Source organism: Mustela nivalis, assembly GCF_964662115.1.
Source record: "Mustela nivalis genome assembly, chromosome: 1".
In the NCBI taxonomy this organism is placed as follows: domain Eukaryota; kingdom Metazoa; phylum Chordata; class Mammalia; order Carnivora; family Mustelidae; genus Mustela; species Mustela nivalis.
The window spans coordinates 144,963,100-144,984,043 of record NC_139020.1 but is presented as its reverse complement, the minus strand read 5'-3'; the positions used below and the strand labels follow the sequence as shown (position 1 = coordinate 144,984,043).

At 47.2% G+C, this 20,944-nt stretch overlaps 1 protein-coding gene across 2 annotated transcripts in view; it reads right to left on the bottom strand.

The window, feature by feature from the left end:
• Positions 1-18,837, bottom strand: part of CMTM7 (CKLF like MARVEL transmembrane domain containing 7) — a 56,902-nt gene extending 38,065 nt beyond the window's left edge. The window contains exon 1 of one of the 2 annotated variants that reach the window (XR_014309928.1): positions 18,468-18,691. Coding sequence is in view for 1 of the 2 variants with exons in the window: in XM_082724250.1 (XP_082580376.1) it covers positions 18,468-18,620 (153 nt within the window). In the remaining variant the exon portion in view is untranslated. Of the gene's footprint in view, positions 1-18,467 lie in introns of both variants that reach the window. The other variant, XM_082724250.1, reaches the window with a different exon arrangement.
• Positions 18,838-20,944: the final 2,107 nt, after the last annotated feature.

Here is a 20,944-nt window from a genome sequence, read left to right as displayed (position 1 = left end):
TTTAAAATGTTAAAAAAAATAGCAACTATAGCAGAGATGGCTAAGTGATATCAAAATCTGTACTCCTCCTTCCAAAGTACAGAGCTGTAGGTAAGAAGTGGTGCCTAGCCAGGGAACAAGGAAGAGGAAAGGTTATTGTGTGAAAGCACTGGAACTGAGGGTCTATTTGTTATAGAAGCTAGTGTTCTACTGTTACAGCAAAGAACTCAAAGAAATACTGGGAATGAAAAGAAGCTTAAAATGAAGGTATAAATTAGTAAATTCTGAATACAAACAAAATTGACCAAAGTTGTTTTAATAATACCTTCTAATTATTAGAACATATAATGGTCAATAAACTGGCTCATTTGTCTCCATGACATTTCACCATCTAAATGGATCATATACAGGCTGTAAATTAGAAATCACTTTGAATTAAATAAAATAACATACATATCCTCTGAGCAAAAAATCCTCTCTCCTGCAATTTATCTTAAGAAAATGAATGCTAACCAGAAGAAAGCTCTAGTATTGTACAACAACAGAGGTTGACAATTTCTTTGTTTTTTAGCGACAAGTGGGGAGGGGCAAAGGGAGAAGGAGAGAATCTTAAGCAGACTCCAGGCTTAACATGGAGCCTGTCGCAGGGCTCCATCTCATGATCCTGAGATCAGGACTTGAGCTGAAATCAAGAGTTGGATGCTCAACAGACTGAGCCACCCAGGCACCCCCAGAGGTTGACAAATTTTTTTGTAAAGGACCAGTAAGTCAATATTTTAGGCTTTGAAGGCCATACAATCTTTGTTATAACTACTCAGCTCTGCCACTACAGTGCAAAAGCAGCCATATGCAATACACGTAAGTGAATGAGTTTGGCTGTGTCCCAATAACACTTTATTTACAAAAACAGGTGGCAGGCTGGATTTGGATGCAGGGGGCTGTAGTTTGCCAACCTCGGCAAATGTTCAATGTAATATCATTTATAGTAGCTAAATGTTCAAAAACAACCCACATGTTCAAAAGTCAATGGTTAAGTAAATTAAAGAATATCCATTTCAATGACTGTACATATTATGCACAATTACAAAGACTTTATTGCAACAGACATGTTAGTAAATAAGGAATTTTTTAATTTAAAAAAAGGGAGGAAGCAGAATCCATGATTATAATCAGTAGGATTACAGCTCCGCAAACTTCATGTACACTCTCAGACAAGGACCAAACTAGATCATCTGCGGAGTCTGTGGAATGGTGAGGCCATGGGTGAATTTTGTTTTTAATTTCTGTGGCTAGCAGTAATTCCATATACTACCACAACCGAAAAGCCAATTTTGTGAACTGACCAAGAAGCTTTCGAGCCCTCTACCTTCCTTCCCAATGCTGGGCCTTTGCAAAGGCTGTTCCCTCCTCCCAGACACTCCCACCTTCTCTTGCCTTGCCCCTTCCCATACTCAGGGGAGGTTCCTTCCCTAGACAAGTCTGACTTATGGACTAGGGAGGACCCCTGTTACCTGTGCTCACAGCATCCCCTCCTTCCGCCTCCATGACACTCACCACCCTGACACTAACCACACCTGACTCATTCAGAGATGCTCCACCTTGCTCATTTTTACTTCCCTGGAGTCAGGGCTATAACTTACAAATGCCGTTGGCCGACCAGACCGTCGCTGTGGAGTAGTTATCTTTCCCTGCCCTGTGCCATATGCTGGCATCAAAACTTCAGAAAGGTGTCAGCAGCATGGAAGAACATTCCAGAGACACGAGTGGCGCACACCTTAAAGCGCTGAGAACCAACGGTTTGTGGAGCTGAGACAGCGGGATGGGGAATCAGGCATGTTCGGTATCATTGCCAGAGCGGGAGTCAAAGAAAGCCTGTGAGCCCACCACCAACGGCTTTCAGCTCTTTTATGAACTCTTCTAAGGAATGCTCCACTGCTCTCACTCTTGATGGCACAAAGGACAACAGGGTGTGTAAAAATACTTTAAAAAAAAAAAAGGAATTTAGAAGAGGAGGGCTCTGACGGTAAAAAAGATTGAAGGAATATCTTAAGCAATTTATTTTCCTTCATCAGTTTTTCTTTTTATGTTTTCCTAAGAGTATATAAAACTCCGATTTAATTAAGTCTCTTCAAGGGGTGCCTTTTGGTTCAGTTAGTGAAGTGTCCAACTCCTGATTTCGGCTCCCTGAGATCAAGCACCCCACCTCCCATCACACTCCACACTGGGCATGGAGCCTACTTAAGATTTTCCCTCTTCTTCTCCTTCTGCCCCTCCTCTCCCCTTCTCTCCCCTCCCCTCTCTCTTCCCTCAAATAAATAAATAAATAAATAAATAATAAAATTAAGAGAACTCTTCCAATGAGCATAAAATAAAAATTCCAATAAAAGAAGTGTCATCGAATTATCATTTTCTTTTTTTCTTAGCCGTGCCTCAGAGGTAATGAAACCTGACACCTGTTCAGGGTCTGGATTTTGTGCCCACAGGGGAGACATGGACCTGCCCTGTTCATCACTGGAGCCTCACAACAGGCATGTCTGATGAAGTCCCAGGAAATAGCGCCCTGCCAGCCAAAGGGCCACGACCAGGACCCCACCCTAGGGTTAGCGCCTGAGCCAGAAATAGAAATCCAAAAGCAAGCTCGCCACATCTGGCACTGGATTTGTTTAGCCTTTACTCCAATTCTGTAATGCCACTATTCAGCATCTGCCAGCATCGTGTTAAATTCGGAATCCTGTCCTGACAGCTTGACACACTGACAGACACTTCCCTCATCCCTAGGCTTGTCTCTGTTTGCTCTGGCACAGCAACCCGCTGTTTTCACAGTGTGAGTCAGTGGAAACTTGTCAAGTCAACTAAATAGGAAAGAGAGGTGCTCTCACACCAGCAGCCAGGGCAGCGAATGTCACTTTACCAGAAACTCCAGGCTGGGCATCCTAGTCTCTCCCTACTGGGGTCTCATCTGTATCTTCCTCATCCTCTCCTCCCTCCGCAGGGAGACCCCCCACCAACATCCTGGCCTGAAGTTAGTGCTGTGGGCACGCAGTGCTTCAAGGCCTGGCACAGGGGCCCTTCCCAGAGCGGGGCCCACCCCCAGCCTCTCACAGGCACCTCCCTACATGGCATTACCACACCATCTGAGAAGATCCAGGTTTCACGTGGCCTGACTTTTTTGAAAGGAGGGCTATTACCAGGGGCTTTGGCAAGAAAATATACTTTCACTCATTAAAAACAAAACAAAACTGGGCACCTGGGTGGCTCAGTTGGTTGGGCATCTGCCTTCACTCAGGTCCTGAGATGGAGCCCCACATCAGGCTCCTTGCTCAGTGGAGAGTCTGCTCTCTCCCTCTCCCCCTGCTCTTGCTCTCTCTCACTATCTCTCTCCCTCTCTCAAATAAAATCTTAAAGAAAAAAAAAAAGAACTGTTGTGAAGGAATCAAGACTGGGGAAAATGACAGGGTGGTGGGGTTAGGGTGGTGTTAGGGGGATGACTTCAGAGGAGGGCACTGGAGAAGGCCTCTCGGGCAGGACAGGGAGTGGTCTAGTAGGAAAGCAGGCAGTCTCTACCCTTAGATTTGTTTCTGTTTCCTGATCTGTAAAATATGAGAACTAGGGCCTTGGAGCCTCCACGTATAGCTGACAGAAAAGGAAAAAGTAGAGAATCCTGCCCCTTAAAAGCCTCCAGCAGGAAGCGACAAATACCTCTTCTACTCGGATTCCACTGGCGAGAACTAGCGGCAGAGCCACGGGGACAAAGCCGGCAGGAAATGTCTGCCTATACAACTGTCCATCAGGAACCAGCCCACACTGCAAAAGAGGGAGCGTGAGCTTGGGGTGAACAGCTAAATATCTGTCACCACACTGAACCCTGTACCACAGTACCTGACTGCACAATTACAGTGAATTCCGATGCTTGCAATGAAATATGAAAAACAGTAGTATCTAAATTATAGGGGAAGGTCAGGAAGATTAAGTGAGGTCATTCCTGTCAAGTTCATAGAATGGGAAATGGTAGGTGACGAGCCCTCAGGAAAATTTAGCCATTGTCCCAAGGATGTGACATGTGAGCTAAGTCTTTCTTTTTTGTCTTTTTGTCATCGTTGTTGTTTTTTGACTAGGACAGGCAGTTAAGCTCCATATAAACAACTAACTTCAGAAAGGAAGTTTACAAAAGGGTCTCGTAAGCATAAAAATTGAGATAAGGTGTATGTCAGGATCCAGACGTGTTTTCTTCCCCTTCTTCCTTTGCATCAACCGTGGCTATAAAAAACACTGCCCTCCAAAGTAACTTTAATGTCCAGTGATGGAGTGGCTCTGTCCTGGATTCTTTGGAAATGTCAAGGTCACGAAAAACAAAAAGGACTCGTCAGGCTTAAAGGAGATTAAGGACACAGGACAAATGAATATAACTCATGATCCAGGACGGGACCCTAGAGGAGAAAAAGGACATCAGTGGGTCAACTGGCGAAATCCAAATAAGGCTGGTGGGAGAGATAATAGGGCTGGTAGGAAATGCATACTGGAGTATTCCTGGACAAAAGAGCATGACGTCTGCAGCTTACTCTCAACTGATTCAAGGAAAAAATAATATATACATATATATGCAAAATGATTATTAGACAAGTGTGTTAAAAGGTTAATAGTTGAGAATCTGCAGGGAAGGATATATGGAGAATTCTTTGAACTGTTCCTGCAAAGTTTCTGTAAATCTGGAATTATTTATAAATTAAAAGTATAAACGTATTTATAATTAGAGATTTAAGTCACAGGGCACATCTCCAAGTATTTTTTTTTAATTTTTATATATTTTTAAAATTTTTATTTTATTTGAGAGAAAGAGAGAGGGAACACAAGCAGGAGGCGCAGAAGAGGCAGAGGGAGAAGTTGGTTCCCCACGGAGCAGGGAGCCCAATGTGGGACTCCATCCCAGGACCCGGGAATCATGACCTGAGCCAAAGGCAGATGCTTAGCCAACCGAGCCCCTACAGACATTTTTTAAAAAATTGCAACTATTTCACAAGCAGGGCTAACTCAATCACCTTAAGACATATTTTGGGGGCACCTGGGTGGCTCAGTCGTTAGGCATCTGCCTTTGGTTCAGATCATGGTCCCAGGGTCCCGGATTGAGTCCCACATAGGGCTCGGCAGGAGGCCTGCCTCACCCTCTCCCACTCCCCCTGCTTGTGTTCCCTCTCTCACAGTCTCTCTCTCTCTGTAAAATAAATAAATAAAATCTTTAAAAAAAAAAAAAAAGACGACATATTTTGGGGCTGCAATATCTTATCTTTAAAAGTTCTACTGGAATGCTATAAAATTTACTTGGCAATCTAATGGTTTGGGGGAATTGGGGACATTTCATTCGATGCCCGAAGAAAGCCAAAAGCAGTTCTTTGGAATGTACTTTTCATCTTTTGTCTCTACTCTGCATCTGAGAATGACTCTCCAATGCTCTCTTCATGTTTGCTCTATCTTTATGGTCCTGCTTTGCTCAGCAGAAATTCAAGGACTGCTTCTCTTTTTGAATAAGCTATTAAGGAAAAAGATGTACCAAAATAAAGAAGATTGAGATGTAATTGCCATCCAGAGTGTCAGGGGATGGCCATCTCTTCTCTGAAACACTGTTCCTAGAAGCAAGCAATGCCTCTACACGGAGAAAATAGTAAAAGTCTACAGTCTACGCTGCTAAGGATTGTTAGAATTTAACCACAGTGGAAAGTCTTGAACTGGCTGTACTAGTTTCCTGTGGTTGCTGTAAAAAATTACTATCAACTTGGTGGCTTAGAAAAACAGAAATTTATTCTTTCACAAGTCTGTAAATCAGACCCAGAAATCAGTATCATCGGGCTTAAACCAAGGTGGCGGCAGGACCTAGTTCTCCCTGGGGACTCTAGGGAGAATCCTTTCATTGCTTCTTCCAGCCTCCGGTGGCTGCCATGCACCCTTGGGTTCATGGCCACATCACAGCAATCTCTGCCACATCTTCATGTCACTGTTGGAGAAGGTCATCAAACCAATGTGACCACGAGTTGACCTGTAAGCTGGACCTCGGCACTCAGAGGTCCTTGCCCCTTCCCTGTCCTTGGAATGTGGGTTCCACTGACCCTTCCCATTCCTAGAGGCTGCTCCAAGGACACAGCCTTGAGACAGTGAGGCAATGTTGAGAACATCTGGACCATATATGTGACTGAACCCAGTTAAGGTCTTGGTGTAAACTTTAAGGTTTGTTGGGCAGGTACAGAATTGACTCATCTTGCTGCTGCCCAAGAAAAGCCTTGTATCTAAGTTCCCTTTGTTTATTAAATGTGCCTCCTTCCTCAGCTCTGCTTGCCCTCCCAGTATGGGGGGCTGGTTTCCTATTACACCTGGGGAAGGTAGGAGAGGGTTTCAAAGCCAAAAGTCCCCATCCCCTTCTCCTTTGTGTGTCTCTTCTAAAAACACTTGTCATTGGACTTAGGGATCTCACAGGTACACTTGGATAAATGATTTCAAGACCCTGAACTTCATTACATCTGAAAATACCCTTGTTCCAAAAAAGGTCATGTTCATAGGTTCCAAGGGTAAGGACGCAGACCTATATTTTGGGGGCCGTCTTTCAACCCACTAAACTAGAAAGTAATTTTTCATCCCTAAATCACAGCAAGCAACTGTATGTTGAAGTAGCAATCACATCTCTAAATGGGGGACAGATGTTACCACAAATTGTGAGAGTAGGTCAGCAAGGAGACCCCGTTAGATCCAGGGGAATGTATGTTATGTGGCAGAGATTTTTTATCTCTGACTTAAGCGGCGGTCAATAAACAGGATGTACTGCTCAGTAATGGTAATATTTAAGGAACCCTCGTAAAACCAGGTCACATCAATACAAAGGTTAGAGGGGCCTCTTTTACCTTTTCCACGTGAAACTCACAACAGTATGTCAAAGAGTCCCCAGCTCTGAAATCAGATTGCTTTTCTCCAGGAAAAATTCCTGTGGTTCTGTTCTTAAGTTTTCCCAAGGAGTTAAAACAGATATAATCAAGTTAACTATAGTATGATGGCAGTGACATTGCTTATCATTCCCTTCTAAAAGGTTACAGAAATACTTCTGCTCCCTATTGAGTTTATTTTTCATCCAGTACACGTTGATTTGTTTTCCTCTCCTCTTGTTTCAAATAGGAAATGACAAAAAATAACAGGACTATTTAAGTGGACCTCAAAAAGTAACATCAGAAGTCTGGAAGGCTGAGCAGCCTGGCACTGCAGATCCAGAGGGGGCCTGGGGCAAGAATACTGATAAGCCAGTTTTGCGGGTGGAAGCAGTCTGCAGTCAGCTGGCCCCAGACTGCATCAGCTCAGAGCCTCAGAAGAGATCAGAATGACTCGAAGCAATTCCAAAGGCTCCGTTTAACCAGGTCGGTGCACCACTGCCCAGGCACTGCAGGGGGCGCTGCTGCTAACCCCGCCCACGTGCACTAATGATTCCCCCTCAGACAGGGGCAGTGGTCTGGCTCAGAGGTTCATCTACTCCCCACCACCCCAGGTCCGTAGTCAATAAAGGATACAAAGGCCCAGCTCCCCGGCCTCAAAACAGGAGAATCTCTAGGGTGCACTTACTTTCCAGAGATCCCTGAAACATCAAGCTGCACTCACTTTCCAGAGAACCCTGGAAAATTAACATCAGCTAATTTATAAGTCTAAGCATCAGCTGAGATGCTTAGACTTATAAAACCCATCTTTGTCTGGCTCCTTCTCCTGCCCCTGCCTGCCTCCCTCACTCAGAACCAACCAAATGCACAAGAACATCTCTAGCTCTACTCTACGGAAGCGGACTTCAACACTCCCTGTGATGAATGTTGGGAAATTCTAAGAAAAATGCTGGTCACACAATTTTCTTGTTCCCTAAACTTTCCCAATTCTTAATATCTTAATGCTAAGTGGAACTCTGAACACCAAACACTAAGCAGTCTTTCCCAATGTCAATGGATGTGGAAGACGCCTGACGGCCTGGAGGAGAAGATCACAAGGTAAGGTCTGTCATGCTGATTTTGGGGACAGACGAAAGACTTCCAAGAACGGGCCACATTTGGTCCAGGAATTCTATTTTAGGGACTTCTTCTGATATTCCCGTACATGTACCACACTGTGTTACGTACAAGGCTATCTGCCACAGCACTGAGCGAACAAAAGATTGGAAATAACCCAAGTGCTGTCAGTGGGGACTAATTCAATAAATGATGGTAAATCCATTCTCTGCAAGGCAATGCAGCTGTTACAGAGAATGAGAACTCTTTATGAATGGACGTGGAATTAGCTCCAAGATGGAAAGCTAAGTAACAAAAGTACAGAACAGCGAGTTTAAGTATGCTCCCATCGGGGGTGAGAGAAGAGACACACATGCATGCACAGACACACACACAGACACAGAGAAGCACAAGATAATTCCTGAAGGATATACAAGAAACTGGTATCACTGGTGGCCTCCAGGGAGGGAGAGCAGAAACTGGAGTTTTTATACTTTTAAAATCTTGATCTTGTTATCTGTTTCTTTTTTAAGACTGACGTACTTATTTGAGAGAGAGAGAAAGAGAGTGAGTTGGTGAGGGGTGGGACAGAGGCAGAGAGAATCTCAAGCAGACTCCCAGCTGAGTGTGCAGCCTGATGCAAGGCTCAGTCCCATGACCCTGAGATCATGACCTGAACCGAGATCAAGAGTTGGACGCCTAACCGACTGAGCCACCCAGGCACCCTGATCATGTTATCTGTTTTTAAAAAATAAACATAATTTGAGAAATTACACAGTCATACCTTCTTTTTGGATCAGGAATTTTATTTTTTAGAATAGCTCTGGAAGGGACCATGGAAGAAAAGAGGACTGCTGGGGAGGCAGTTTTAACAAGCCTAAAGGCTGCAGAGAAGGCCCCCTCGCCCCACATCTGTAAAATGGGAATATGGACACCTCCTAGAAATGCTATAATGACAAGTGGAGTTCTTGCAGATCATGCAGGCAGCACAATGCCCACAGCAAGGGCTCAACAGATTCACTGCCCAGGAATTCAGTGACGTATGATCATAGCTCATATAAAAATAATATGGTCATTACTGTTATAAGGATGGCACTGCTGTTGCCTCATCATCCCTGACAAGGAGCAGACACAGGAGAGGCTTCTGTGAGTGCAGGAGTTATCTACAGCTGTGTACCAAATGACCACAAACTAAATAGCTTAGAACATTTATTTATCCTGTCACCGCTTCCACTGGCCAGGAGCCCCAGGTGGGAGTCTTCTGCACTAGGTCTCACAAAGCTGCAGCAAGATATTGGCCAGCCTGGGGCTTTATCTGAGGCTTGGGGGGCCTCTTCCAAGGCCACGTGGTTGATGGCAGATTTTAGTTCCTTAAGCTGTAGGACTCAGGTCTGTTTTTCTGGCCATCAGCTGAGGGCTGCTCTCAGCTTCTAGACACAACTCATGGATGCTTGCCACATGGGCCTCTGCCTGGCCCCTTGCCCCACTCCCAAAGCAGATGACTTCTCAGGGCCAGCAGGAGAACCTCCTTCTTGAGAAGGACCCAGTACCTCCTCCTTCTTCTTCTTCTTCTTTTTTTTAAAGATTTCTGTTTACTTATTTGAGATAGCAGGAGCAGGGGGTGGGGGTGGTGGGCAGGGGCAGAGGGAGAGGGAGAGGCAGGCTCTCGGCTGAACAGAAAGCCTGGTGTGGACTCAATCCCAGGACCCTAGGATCATAAACTAAGCCGAAGGCAGATGCTTAACTGACTGAGCCACCCAGGTGAACCCCCCCTTCCAGTACTTCTTTTAAGGACTTCCACATGAGTAAATCAGGCTCCCTTGGAGACAATCTCCTTTTGATTAACTCAGAATCAACAGATATGGGACTTTAACTGCATCGGCAACATCCATTCACCTTGGCATATGACTTGACATAGCCATGGGGATGGCATCCCGTCAGCTCTGCTGTATTCTGTCAGCTAGAGGCAAGTCCCAGGGCCCATCCACACTCAAGAGGATGGATTACACAGGGTTGTGACTCACTGGGGGTCACCCTGGGGTGCATCTGTCACCCTGGACTAGACTGGGAGCCTGCTTACCCTACCTGAATGGATGGCATACCACAGTGGCAAAAGACTAGGCCTTGCCCACACCTGGCTTCAAATGCTGGCTCCAGAATTAAATGAATATTTGAAACTTGGGCAAGTTACAACACCTCTCAGCCTCTATTCAACCAAAAGAAGGGGAAGATAAATAATCTAGGGTCACTGAAAGGGTGAAACCAAGGGAAACTGCATGGGAAATTGCCAGACATACTACAGCAAATACACAAACCTTAGCTCCCCTCTCTGGTCCCAACCCTTCCAGGAGGCACTTGTGACTTACAAACAAGGATAATAGTGATGGTTTCCTCTCAAGCGTTCCAGCAGCCCTATGTGTGACATGTTAATATGCTTTCTGAAATACTATACACATACTATTCAATACCCCAGTGAGGGGTTTTCCCTACTCTGGCTGATTTCATCTCTGGCAAAGGGTGAAATTGCCACTGGCACCTGCTGTCGAGTCTCATAGCCCCTCCCTTCAGATCTGCCACAGCCTATCCACCAACGCGGAGCCGACGGGATCAGTTAAGATACAACCAATGGCACGTATCCCATCATTTTCAAATAAGGCTTAATGACATGGGAAAATACTCATAGGGTATTGGCAAAGAGAATGAAATGACCCCAAATTGTCCTTTCATGAGCTCAAGATCTGACGCAAGCTGGCTGGTTCAAAACCCAGCCTCATTCTTTACAGCTGTGACTTCGGGCAAGTTATCAAACCTCCCTGCCTCTGTTTCCTCATCTATAAAATGCAGGTAACGACAGAACTGACTTATCATGGGGGGATTAAATGAGGTAACACGTGTAGAACACCTGGCCCAACAAGAACTCAGTGAGTGATCAACTCTATGATTATTATTGAAGTATCACTTTTATCACTTGAGAGGAAAAGTTGGAAAAAGACTTCTTCACAATCACTAGCACTGTGGCCGCCGTCTTAGGGGAATAAAGAAAACCCAGAAAACAAAGTGAATAAAACCACGCTGCGGTCACAGGGTAGTTAGTAATTCTCGATGCTTTCCAGAAAGTTCCAATTTACTCTGCACCTGGAAGATGTGATTCATTTCTCCTTTATTTCCTCCTTCCCATCCCCTTCTTAAGGAACTGTATCTTCTCCATCTTTAAAACTCAGGATGATACCCTTCCCATCTTTCACAGCAATCCTTTCTGTGGGGAATACGTGGAGAGTGCTTTACAGACAATTTCTCCTTCTCTGTCAACCCATCTATCCTTTTACCTGTCCGAAGTAAGGAAAAAAAAAAGTATGGCCGCTCTGGGGAAAGGAAGGGCCATGTTCCAATCAGATCGGTGCTGATTAAAACACAAACCAGGTGAACTTCTTTTTCTGTAGGAGGCTGAGCAGCTTCTAGGTTCTGATTGCGATTTCTGCCTGGGAGCTGGGATAGGGTGGGGAGAGAATCCCTCCCATTCTCCTTTCTTTCCGAAAAGTCCCTGGGGCTGCCCAGCCACCAGCAGCCAGCAGTAGCCAGCCACTAGCCGGCTCTGCGCCAGGATGTTGCCAGGATGCCAGGAGTTGCTAAGGCCCTGGTGAGGAATGCCGGAGAGTGAGCAGCAGGCGAGGGAGCGGCCGAGCCAAACTGGTGACAAAGGCGGCAAGCATGTGGCAGGCGGCGGGTCAGAGGGAGGCTTCCATGGGCAGCACGCCTGGGCTGGCGCGGGAGGGCAGAAGACAGGGGGAGGAAACAGATGGAGGGTCCAGTGGCGCTGGCGCTGAGCAGGAAGCACTGGGAACACGGCGGGAGGGCGAGGGCCTGGGAGGAAGGGAGCAAAGAGGAGCCCTTCCCTGATCCCGAAATTGGACGACACATACTGATCCCCACAGGGAGTCCCCGAGTGAGGCCCAGGATTGCCCTAGAGGGTCTTTAATACCCACGGTAATGCCCAAACACCCGTGGGACTCCCTTCTGCCTCATGAGAGACCACACACGCACCCACTTGTGCTCCCCCAGCCCCTGTAGCCCAGGGGACCCTCCATCTGGTGTCTTCCTCTTCTCCAGCCACTGGTTTCCAATCTGGAGGCAGGTAGTTTTTGGGGTGCCCTGGAGGGGAATTCTTGCCAGTAGTGCAGAAACGCACATGCTTTGCAACCTGAATAAATAAGCTGTGGTACCATCACTCTTCAAATTTATACAGATGCTGTTGTCTTTACTCAGATTCAAGTGCATTGAAGAGCACTACAGAATCTTCTAGCCCATCAATGGCATTGTTCCTTTCCCAAACCATCAGACACCAAAAACACTATTACAACTTCAAATACTATTACCATCACCTCTGGCTCCTTGAAATTTCTGGATGATAAAGGGACACTCATTAATTTCCAGATATTAAAACGTTTACATCACTGTTTAATGTCACCAGGCTCCGAAGGGCACAAAACACTTCATCTCTATCTCTGTGAAAGGTCACTGCCATTTATCCTGAGGAAGGATTTAGGGATGTGTATACCAGGACTTCTCTACAAGAAGTTCACCGCGGCTTTGTTTGTACATGGACAGAACTGGAAGATTTCTGGGCCACAACAAGGGGGAGGGGGCTGTTCACCCAGACCTTGGTACAGCCATGACTGGCTACAGTGATGCTGTTAAAAACCAAATGGCAGACAAACATTAAGTGGCACAAGAAAACATCTATCGCATATTAAGCTCCTCCCCCCAAAAAAGGCATTTTACAAAATAGATATATGTCATTCTAATTTTCTATATGAAACAAAACAGGGGCCCCTGGGTGGCTCAGTTGGTTAAGTGTCTGCCTTCGGCTCAGGTCATGATCCCAGGGTTCTGGGATCAGGCCACACATGGGGCTCCCTGCTTCTCTCTCTCCTTCTGCCTCTCCCCCATGCTCGTGCTCTCTCTCTCTCTAATAAGCAAGATGTTTAAAAAAAAAGAAAAAGAAACTACCCCAAATTATAGATGTCTACTATGAAATGGTATAAGATTTTACTTTAAAGACTAATCTTGGAAAACAGACAGTCTGCTTTTTTTGTGTTTCCCCAAGTTTCTTTCCTTTTTTTTTTTTTTTTTTTTTAAGATTTTATTTATTTGACAGAGAGAGAGCAAGAGAGGAAACACAAGCAGGGGGAGTGGAAGAGGGAGAAACAAGAAACAGGCCTCCCACTGAGCAGGGAGCCCAATGGGGGGCTTGATCCCAGAACCTTGGGACCATGACCTGAGCCGAAGGCAGACACTTAACGACCGAGCCACCCAGGTACCGCATGTTTCCCCAAATTTCTACAAAGAACAAGCATTACTTCTGTCATTGGGAATAAAGCTCCTAACTTGTTATGTTTTATTATTTTTATTTGTTTGGCTATTGATGGAAAATTGTTCTTGGATTAGGACTGGGCCACGAGTAAAAGAATCTTGGCAGTGAGGTTCTTCGCTGCCTTTAACACCTTTAACCCTCTGCCTTCCAGGAAATAGGACAGGGATGTGCAGACTGCATTTGGGAACCCAGCTGCTGCTGCCCTGCTACAGAGACATAAAGTAGAACAAAGAGGGGTGGACCATTCTGGGTTATGCTGGGTCAGTCTGCAAGCATAAGTCCATTCCCAGCTACTCCAGAGGCTGGGATCCCCCCCATCCCCGCAGTCCAATTCTGTTTGGGAACTGGGCTGTGAATTTTCAGAGTGAAGCTCATAATCGCCCTGGCCTGCTGGAGCGTATTTAGAATGCTCTCTCATGCCAGAAAACTAAGTGTACTCTCCCCTGACTCACAACCCCACTCAGCTTCCACCTGGCCCGCGCAGGCTCCTTTAAGCTTCTTCCAGATAAAACATCTCTTTAGGATACTAAATATTGTCAATGCTCTCATTATTATCCTGAAATTAATAAAATGTATATATATATATAATATGATCCTAAACCCTGCCACAACCAAAAGTTTCCATAAAGTTCCAAAATAACCTCTAGGGGGCGGTATAGCCCTGGTTTGAAAACCACCACTTGGGTGGATGGTGACAGGATGCTTTCCTGGTATTCTTAGATGAAGGACCATACCCTCGAGGTGATCTTGCAGGCCCCAAGGGTCTGGCCCTTGCATTTTTCTCCAGTCTCACCCAAACCACTTCCACCTCTGTCCCCTGCCCTCCAACGACAGCAATACTCCTTTTTCCAGACTTGCAGAGTCACTGTGTTTCTCCTTCTTCAGGAAATGCCGTTCCCTCATTCTTCTAATATAATATCCCTTCCTTAGAGAAGCCCTTCCTCACCACCCAAACAGATCAGACTCTCCATTTAATTCTCTATGACACTTAATACTTCTTTTTCCGAGCTCCTGTCCCAATTTACAGTTACAGATTTATAATCGTTTTATTAATGTTTATCTCCCCTATTTGACTGATCTGCCTTATTTACTCTTCTTTTCAGCATGTTCTAGCATACAACAGGTGCTCAAATATTTGCTGAGTAAATAAATGAAACTTCTGGAGGACATATAAAAGTTTCCATATTTGCTGCTTGTGAAACCACAATCTGATTTTCCTTCCATATGGACCAGTTTCTGTTTCTCTGCACATGCATAAAGGGTCTGTCTTCCATGTGCCTCACATGAGAACACTGAAGATACCCAGGAAATGAGATGACACCTCCTTCTAGATATCAGGACTGCCCAAGTGCTTCCTCATGTCCTGCTGTATTCTCTTCTTCTCCAACACCCCCAAACTATCCCTTATCTCCAACTTAAATATACTGAATAAAGACATTCCAGAGGTAAGGGTGCACTCCCAACCTCACCAACCTGTACTCAGCTCTCAAGTTTCAACTCAGATGTGACGTTCTTGAAGGTTTCAAGCCTCTCTCCTTCCTTCCTAGTGTAGGCAACCAGACTCTTTTTTTAACCTCCCCCACCAGTCAATTTTGGGACTCATCTGTCTCCTCGGTGAAACCACAGACTTCCTGAGGGTAAGGGCTTTGTCACAGCCCCCTGCTCCCGCAGAAACAAAGATGAACATGGCACTCATAAGTGTCTGCTGAACAACTGCACTGATGAGGAATGCTGGCAAGGTCACACACAGGGCCATCTGGACCCCTCCGGACCTCAGGGCACCCCCCTGGGCTCAGATTCTGTGAGGTCTGCAGGGGACATTCCTCTGTCTAGTAGTGGATGGGGAGGATGGCCGGGGAGTTTCCTGTGTTGTGGCGCTCCCACACCCACCACACAGAGTCCCCCCTCCAAACTCTTCCCTAGATTTCCTTTTAGCTGCTTTACGGAGATACAATTCACACATTTAAAGTGTACAAACCGATGGTTTTTAGTATATTCACAGGGTTGTGCAACCATCACCACAATCCATTTTAGAACATTTTCCTCATCCACCTACCTCTTAGCAGCCACTCCCCATTGTTCCCAAACTCCTCAGCCCTGAGCAACCACTACCCAACTTTCTGTCTCTAGAAATTTACCTGTTCTGTACATCCCATGTTAATTAGTGAAATCATAGAATATGTAGTCTTTTGGGGTGCCTGGGTTGCTCTGTCGGTTTAGGAGTCTGCCGGCGGCTCAGGTTAGGATTAGGGTTAGCGGAAGGCAGATGCCTAAGCGACTGAGCCACCCAGGCATGCCTCCCTAGTGCCTTACAAAGAACAATGATAGGGTTCAAAAAACAAGAGCTATTAACAACAACAAAGAAACCTGCTCCTTTAGGGTCACCAAGTGTGACAGTCTCTTGGCTAAAGAGGGAGACCCAAGAAACTAAACTACTGAAGCCACAAGATTATAAAGATTCATTAAAGTGACAAGTACTAACATTCACTAAGAAACTCACTTTCTTTCTGTTATCTCTCCTCATTTTCTGGTACTGGTGGACCCAGGAGAGATGCAAAGCAAGGAAAGGAAGTTGTTCTCAAAGGGAACAGCCTTTTCAATTATTTAAGGTAATATATTGACAGGTCTGCTGATTAGACCATGAGGAAAACACTTAATGGGAAGTCTAGGACATTCAGTTCAGCCTTTTCAGGATGCAAATGAGATGGCGGGGGTCTAAATCAGAGACCCATGGATACAGTGCCCACTGGTGGCGCCATTTTAGCTGTATCTGCCCTTCCCCAATGTGGTTAATTCCTGGCTATGCACATGTTTCCAGGAAAAAGATGAAAGAATATCAAATGTCCATGCAGGCCCCAAGAGAAGAGGAAGAGGAGGAGAATGGGAAAGAGTTAGATAAGAGGCCCAAGTAGACAACTCTGAAGAGTCTCTCTATATGATTAACCTGCAAGGACAAGTTCACTTCCAAGGGGTCAGCTCAAACCAGCCTGCCCACAGGGGCCTCCTCAGGGGAAGAAGAAGGCATTAGAATCCCGTGAAGAGGATTTTAAGGGGTACAATGGAGAAGCAATTCCCTAGGTCTTTTTTCCCTTCTATGGAACAACAGGCCCTGTGACTATCACCTGCAACCCAGCATAAGGGTCACAGGCGAAGAGGCTAGTAGAGGAACTTTCAATGAAATGGAGCTTTCTCTTTTCCACAAACCTTACCCACCAAACTCATGGACCAACATGGAGCCTTCTTAAACCCATGACCTTTGTCCATGAAACTCATGGACCAGAAGAAGTGGTCCTTCTGATCCTAATTTTTGGCCACCAAACTCATTATTTCATTCATGACATGTCTTCCAGTCTCCATTAGGGTCTGTCTCATTCCCGCTCACCTTTTAAGGATGAAGAGGTAGGCTGGTCCCCTCTATTTGGCTGATCAGCAGTCTTAATGTGAGTCCAAAAATGCCCGGCTCAAAACCAACACTCCTCAGCACAATGTGTTGTTGTTCATAGCTAACACTTCCTAATTTTTGGTCCATCTAGACACCCTTCTTAGAGAAAAGAGAACTCAGCACCCCTCCCTTCAGATCTGGCCTAAGCAGGAAATGAGAGCCCCTTTTACACACACAAGAACAAAGTGCGTTGGACTCATGGGCAAGCTTTCACAGTGTCCAGCATCCTGGGACTGGCCTGCCATAGGAAACACCGGCTTCTGGCTACGTAACCTTGTCCCTATGTCCACCTTTTCTCCACACGCCTCTTCAAAACTACCACCTCCCCCACCACCATTCTTGCTGCAAACATTACAATGAGTGGACTCACCAAGAGCCCAACCTAGTTTCACAATACACATCAGACGAATGGGAAAGGTGTTTAAGATGAACATGTGTTTAAAGAAGAAAAAAAATGGGGAGAAAGAAAAGAGTGGGGAACAAGAGAACAGGCCAGATGACGTCAGCCCTGGTGGAGGCCACCACCTGCACCACGCTTGTCCTACTCAGGGCTCAGACCTGCAGCCTGCCAGGCTTCATAGGTGACTCCCCATTCGGGTGACTCTGGCTCTCCCAAATGAGGACTCCCCAGCACTGCCCATCTGCAATTTTGCTAAATTACCCACAGTCAACCATAAAGCAGAAGCAGATGACCCTCTGCTCTGCTGATTCGTCAGAAGATCAACAGCAGCCTAATGCTATGTCACAATGCTTTATCTCATCCGTCAGGCATTTTTTTCATCTCACATCAGCACAAGAGTGAGTTCGTACAAAAAGGCATTTTGAGAGTGAGAGACCACATTTACATACTTTTTATTCCAGCATATAGTTATAATTGTTCTATTTTATTATTAGTCATTGTTAATCTCCTATTATGCCTAACTGGTAAATTAAACTTTACCGTAAGTATGTATATACAGGAAAAAACAGTAAATACAGGGTTGGATACTCTCTACAGTTAGCAGGGGGACTAGTGCACAGGCTCCTCAAAACGGAGCTTCCCCATCGATCCTCTGCCTTCCAGCGGCCCCCTAACACCCGGACCCTCCCTTGAACTTGAGAGGTCGGGGGTCTAGGACGGCTGTCTCCGAGGATCCCCATTCCGTTTCCCCACCAGGGAACCGAGAACTTCGGACTTCCTCTCCTCTGCGAAACTGCGCCCAGAGCAGGGCAACCCTGCTCTCTTCGGTTGGGAGGAAAGAGGAGGCCTCGAGGAGAAGGACGGGTTTCGCCGCCTCAGCGCCCCGCCTGGCGACTAACACCCCGGATTCGGGTTCGAAGCGGCGCGGCCCAAAGAAGAGGAAGGAAGAGGAAAAGCAACTTTTGTCTGCGCTTTCTGTCGGAAAGCGGGCCGGGCCCCGCAGAGGGCTGGCTGGAAAAAGCCTGGGGCCCTGGAGACCTGCGTCCGCGGGAGCGAGGGCGGCGTCGCGGCTGAGTTCCAGGGCCGGGGCAGCGCACCCAACTTTCCGAAGGAAGCCCTCCCCGAACTTGACCGTAGCGGCGCCGTGCCCCGCCCCGCCCGCCGCGCGATGCTCCCGCGGGCTCCGCCCGGCTCCAGCCGCCCCGCGCGCCACCGCCCGCTCCCCTTCCTGCCCCGCCTCTCCGCGAGACCCCGGCCCCGCGCCCCGGCCTCTCTTACCATCTGCGCCACCTTCAGCAGGGCCGAGTACGTGCGGGGGTAGACGGGGTCCAGCCGCCCCTCCGAGGGCCTTGCGCTCGGCTGTCCCGCGCCGGCCCCCGGGCCGCCGCCGCTGCTGCACGTGGTGCGGACGAGCCCGGCTCCGTGCGACATCGCGCGGCCCCTGCCCGCCCGCCGGCCACCTCCCGGGCCCCGGCCGACCGGCCAGATAAGCGGGGCGGGGCGAGCCGGGGCGGGCCGGGGGCGGGGCCGGGGCGGAGCGGGCCCGGGCGTGCGGTCGCGGGGCGCCCGTGGGGGCGGGGCGCACGCGTCCAGGACCTGCGCGGGAGACCGCGGCCCCGCCTTGGCGGGACACAGTCGGACAGTGGGGCGGGCCGGCACTTTCCCGGGAGCGGGCAGGGCCGGGCCCCAGCTGGGTCTGGGCCTCCGGGGGTTTTGTGTAGGCGTGGCTGCGGACATGTGGGGAGAGGCCTTGACTCAAGTGTACTTTATACCCACTGAAGCGCGCAAACCCTCCGGGTTCAGCTCCACTACTTTCCCTTTATATGCACACCTGTGTAACCATCACCAGATCAATAGAAAGTGCCAATACCCCCCAAAGATCCCTTGTGCTTCTTCCCAATCTACCTTCCCTCATGGCACCCCTGGCCCCCAAGCAAGAGGCAACCATACTACTCTGCTTTCTGTCATTATAGATTTGTTTTGCCTGTTTCTGGACTTGCTATACTTGGAATACCGAGTAGTCTCATTTGTGACTGGCTGCTTTCACTCAACACTGCATTTAAGATCTTCCTGTTGTACCTAATAAAGCTGTGGTGAACATTCTGGAAAGTTTTGTTCGTTTTGGTGGAGGTAAGCTCTCATTTCTCTGAGGTAAATACCTGTGAGCGGACTTACTGGGTCACAAGGTGAGCCTACGTTTACTTTCATTAGAAGCTGTGTAACAGGGGCGCCTGGGTGACTCAGTGGGTTAAAGCTTCTGCCTTCAGCTCAGGTCATGATCTCAGGGTCCTGGGATCCAGGCCCACATCAGGCTCTCTGCTCAGCAGAGAGCTTGCTTCACTCCCCACCCTATGCCTGCCTCTGCCTACTTGTGGTCGCTATCTGTCAAATAAATAAATAAAATTAAAAAAAAAAAAAGCTGTGAAACATACTGGGTTGTTTCCCTTCTGGATTATTATTTTTAAGATTTTACTTATTTATTTGAGAGAGAGAGAACAGGGGGAGGAACAGAGGGAGAGGGACAAGTAGACTCCACACTGAGTGTAGAGCCTGACACAGGGCTCTTAATCTCAGGACCCTAAGATCATGAACTGAGCCCCTCTGGGTTATTTTCTGAATGAAGACAGGCCCAATGGGGGTTACCACCGGCAGATATGTTATCAATGTTCCCTTTGAGCAGAGTGTTCCTTGTGACCAAACTTCTAACTTCATTTGTAAATCACAAAAAAAATCTGCCTCTCAGAAATTACAGGTTGCCTGCGCTGTCCAATTAGAAGACTGCCACCAGGCGCACCTGGGTGGCTCAGTGGGTTAAGCCTCTGCCTTTGGCTCAGGTCATGATCTCAGGATCCTGGGATCCAGCCGCGCATTGGGCTCGCTGCTCTCTACTCAGCGGGGAGCCTGCTTCCCCCTCTCTCTGCCTGCCTCTCTGCCTACTTGTGATCTCTCTCTCTCTCTGTCGAATAAATAAATAAAATCTTAAAAACAAAACAAAAAAACCCTGAGCAAGGTGCTTGGCAAATGTGCCGGCCTGGTGTGCAAGAAAAGACTCCATAGATCGGACCTGCTACCATGAATACGGAGATTTCTACGCTAGTGTGATGCCTCTTGGTGGGAAGGGCTGTCCCTTGGAGGAGCAAGGGCTTGGGCAGAGGACTCCCTAACCCCACTTAAAGATTTCACACCCTGGGAGAAAGCCAAACAGACTCATGATCTCCAAGGAGCTGGTGAGAATTCAAGAATTCCCAAGTTCTTCTCTGTTCACCTGCCCCGAGGGAGTATAGGTTCCAAGGCTTCAATTATTGTGTCACTGTCTGACTACAACTCATTTACACCAATGTAATTATGATGACTTTTCTGGTCATCATAGATTTGTTTTGCCTGTTTCTGAAAGAACATAATAAAATGAGAGTTGACTCTGTATCAGTCACAGTGCTTTTGGTTGCAAGTGACAGAAACCAAACTCAGGCAAAAAGAATTCATTGGCTTGTGTAAGTGTGGTAATGCAGACATGAGACCTAGTTCAGGCACAGGCAGAACCAGGAGTTCAAATCAGGCATGCTCAGGACTTCTGTTCTTATGGTTCTGGAGGCAGGAAGTCCAAGATCGAGGGGCCATCAGAGCTGATTTCCGGCAAGGCCGCTCTTCCTGAATCGTAGATGCTCACCCTCTCACTGGGTCCTCACATGTCCTCACCCCTCTGTGCATAGGGACTGGGGTTGAGAGACAAAGAGTTGGGTTGGGGGGAGGTCTGG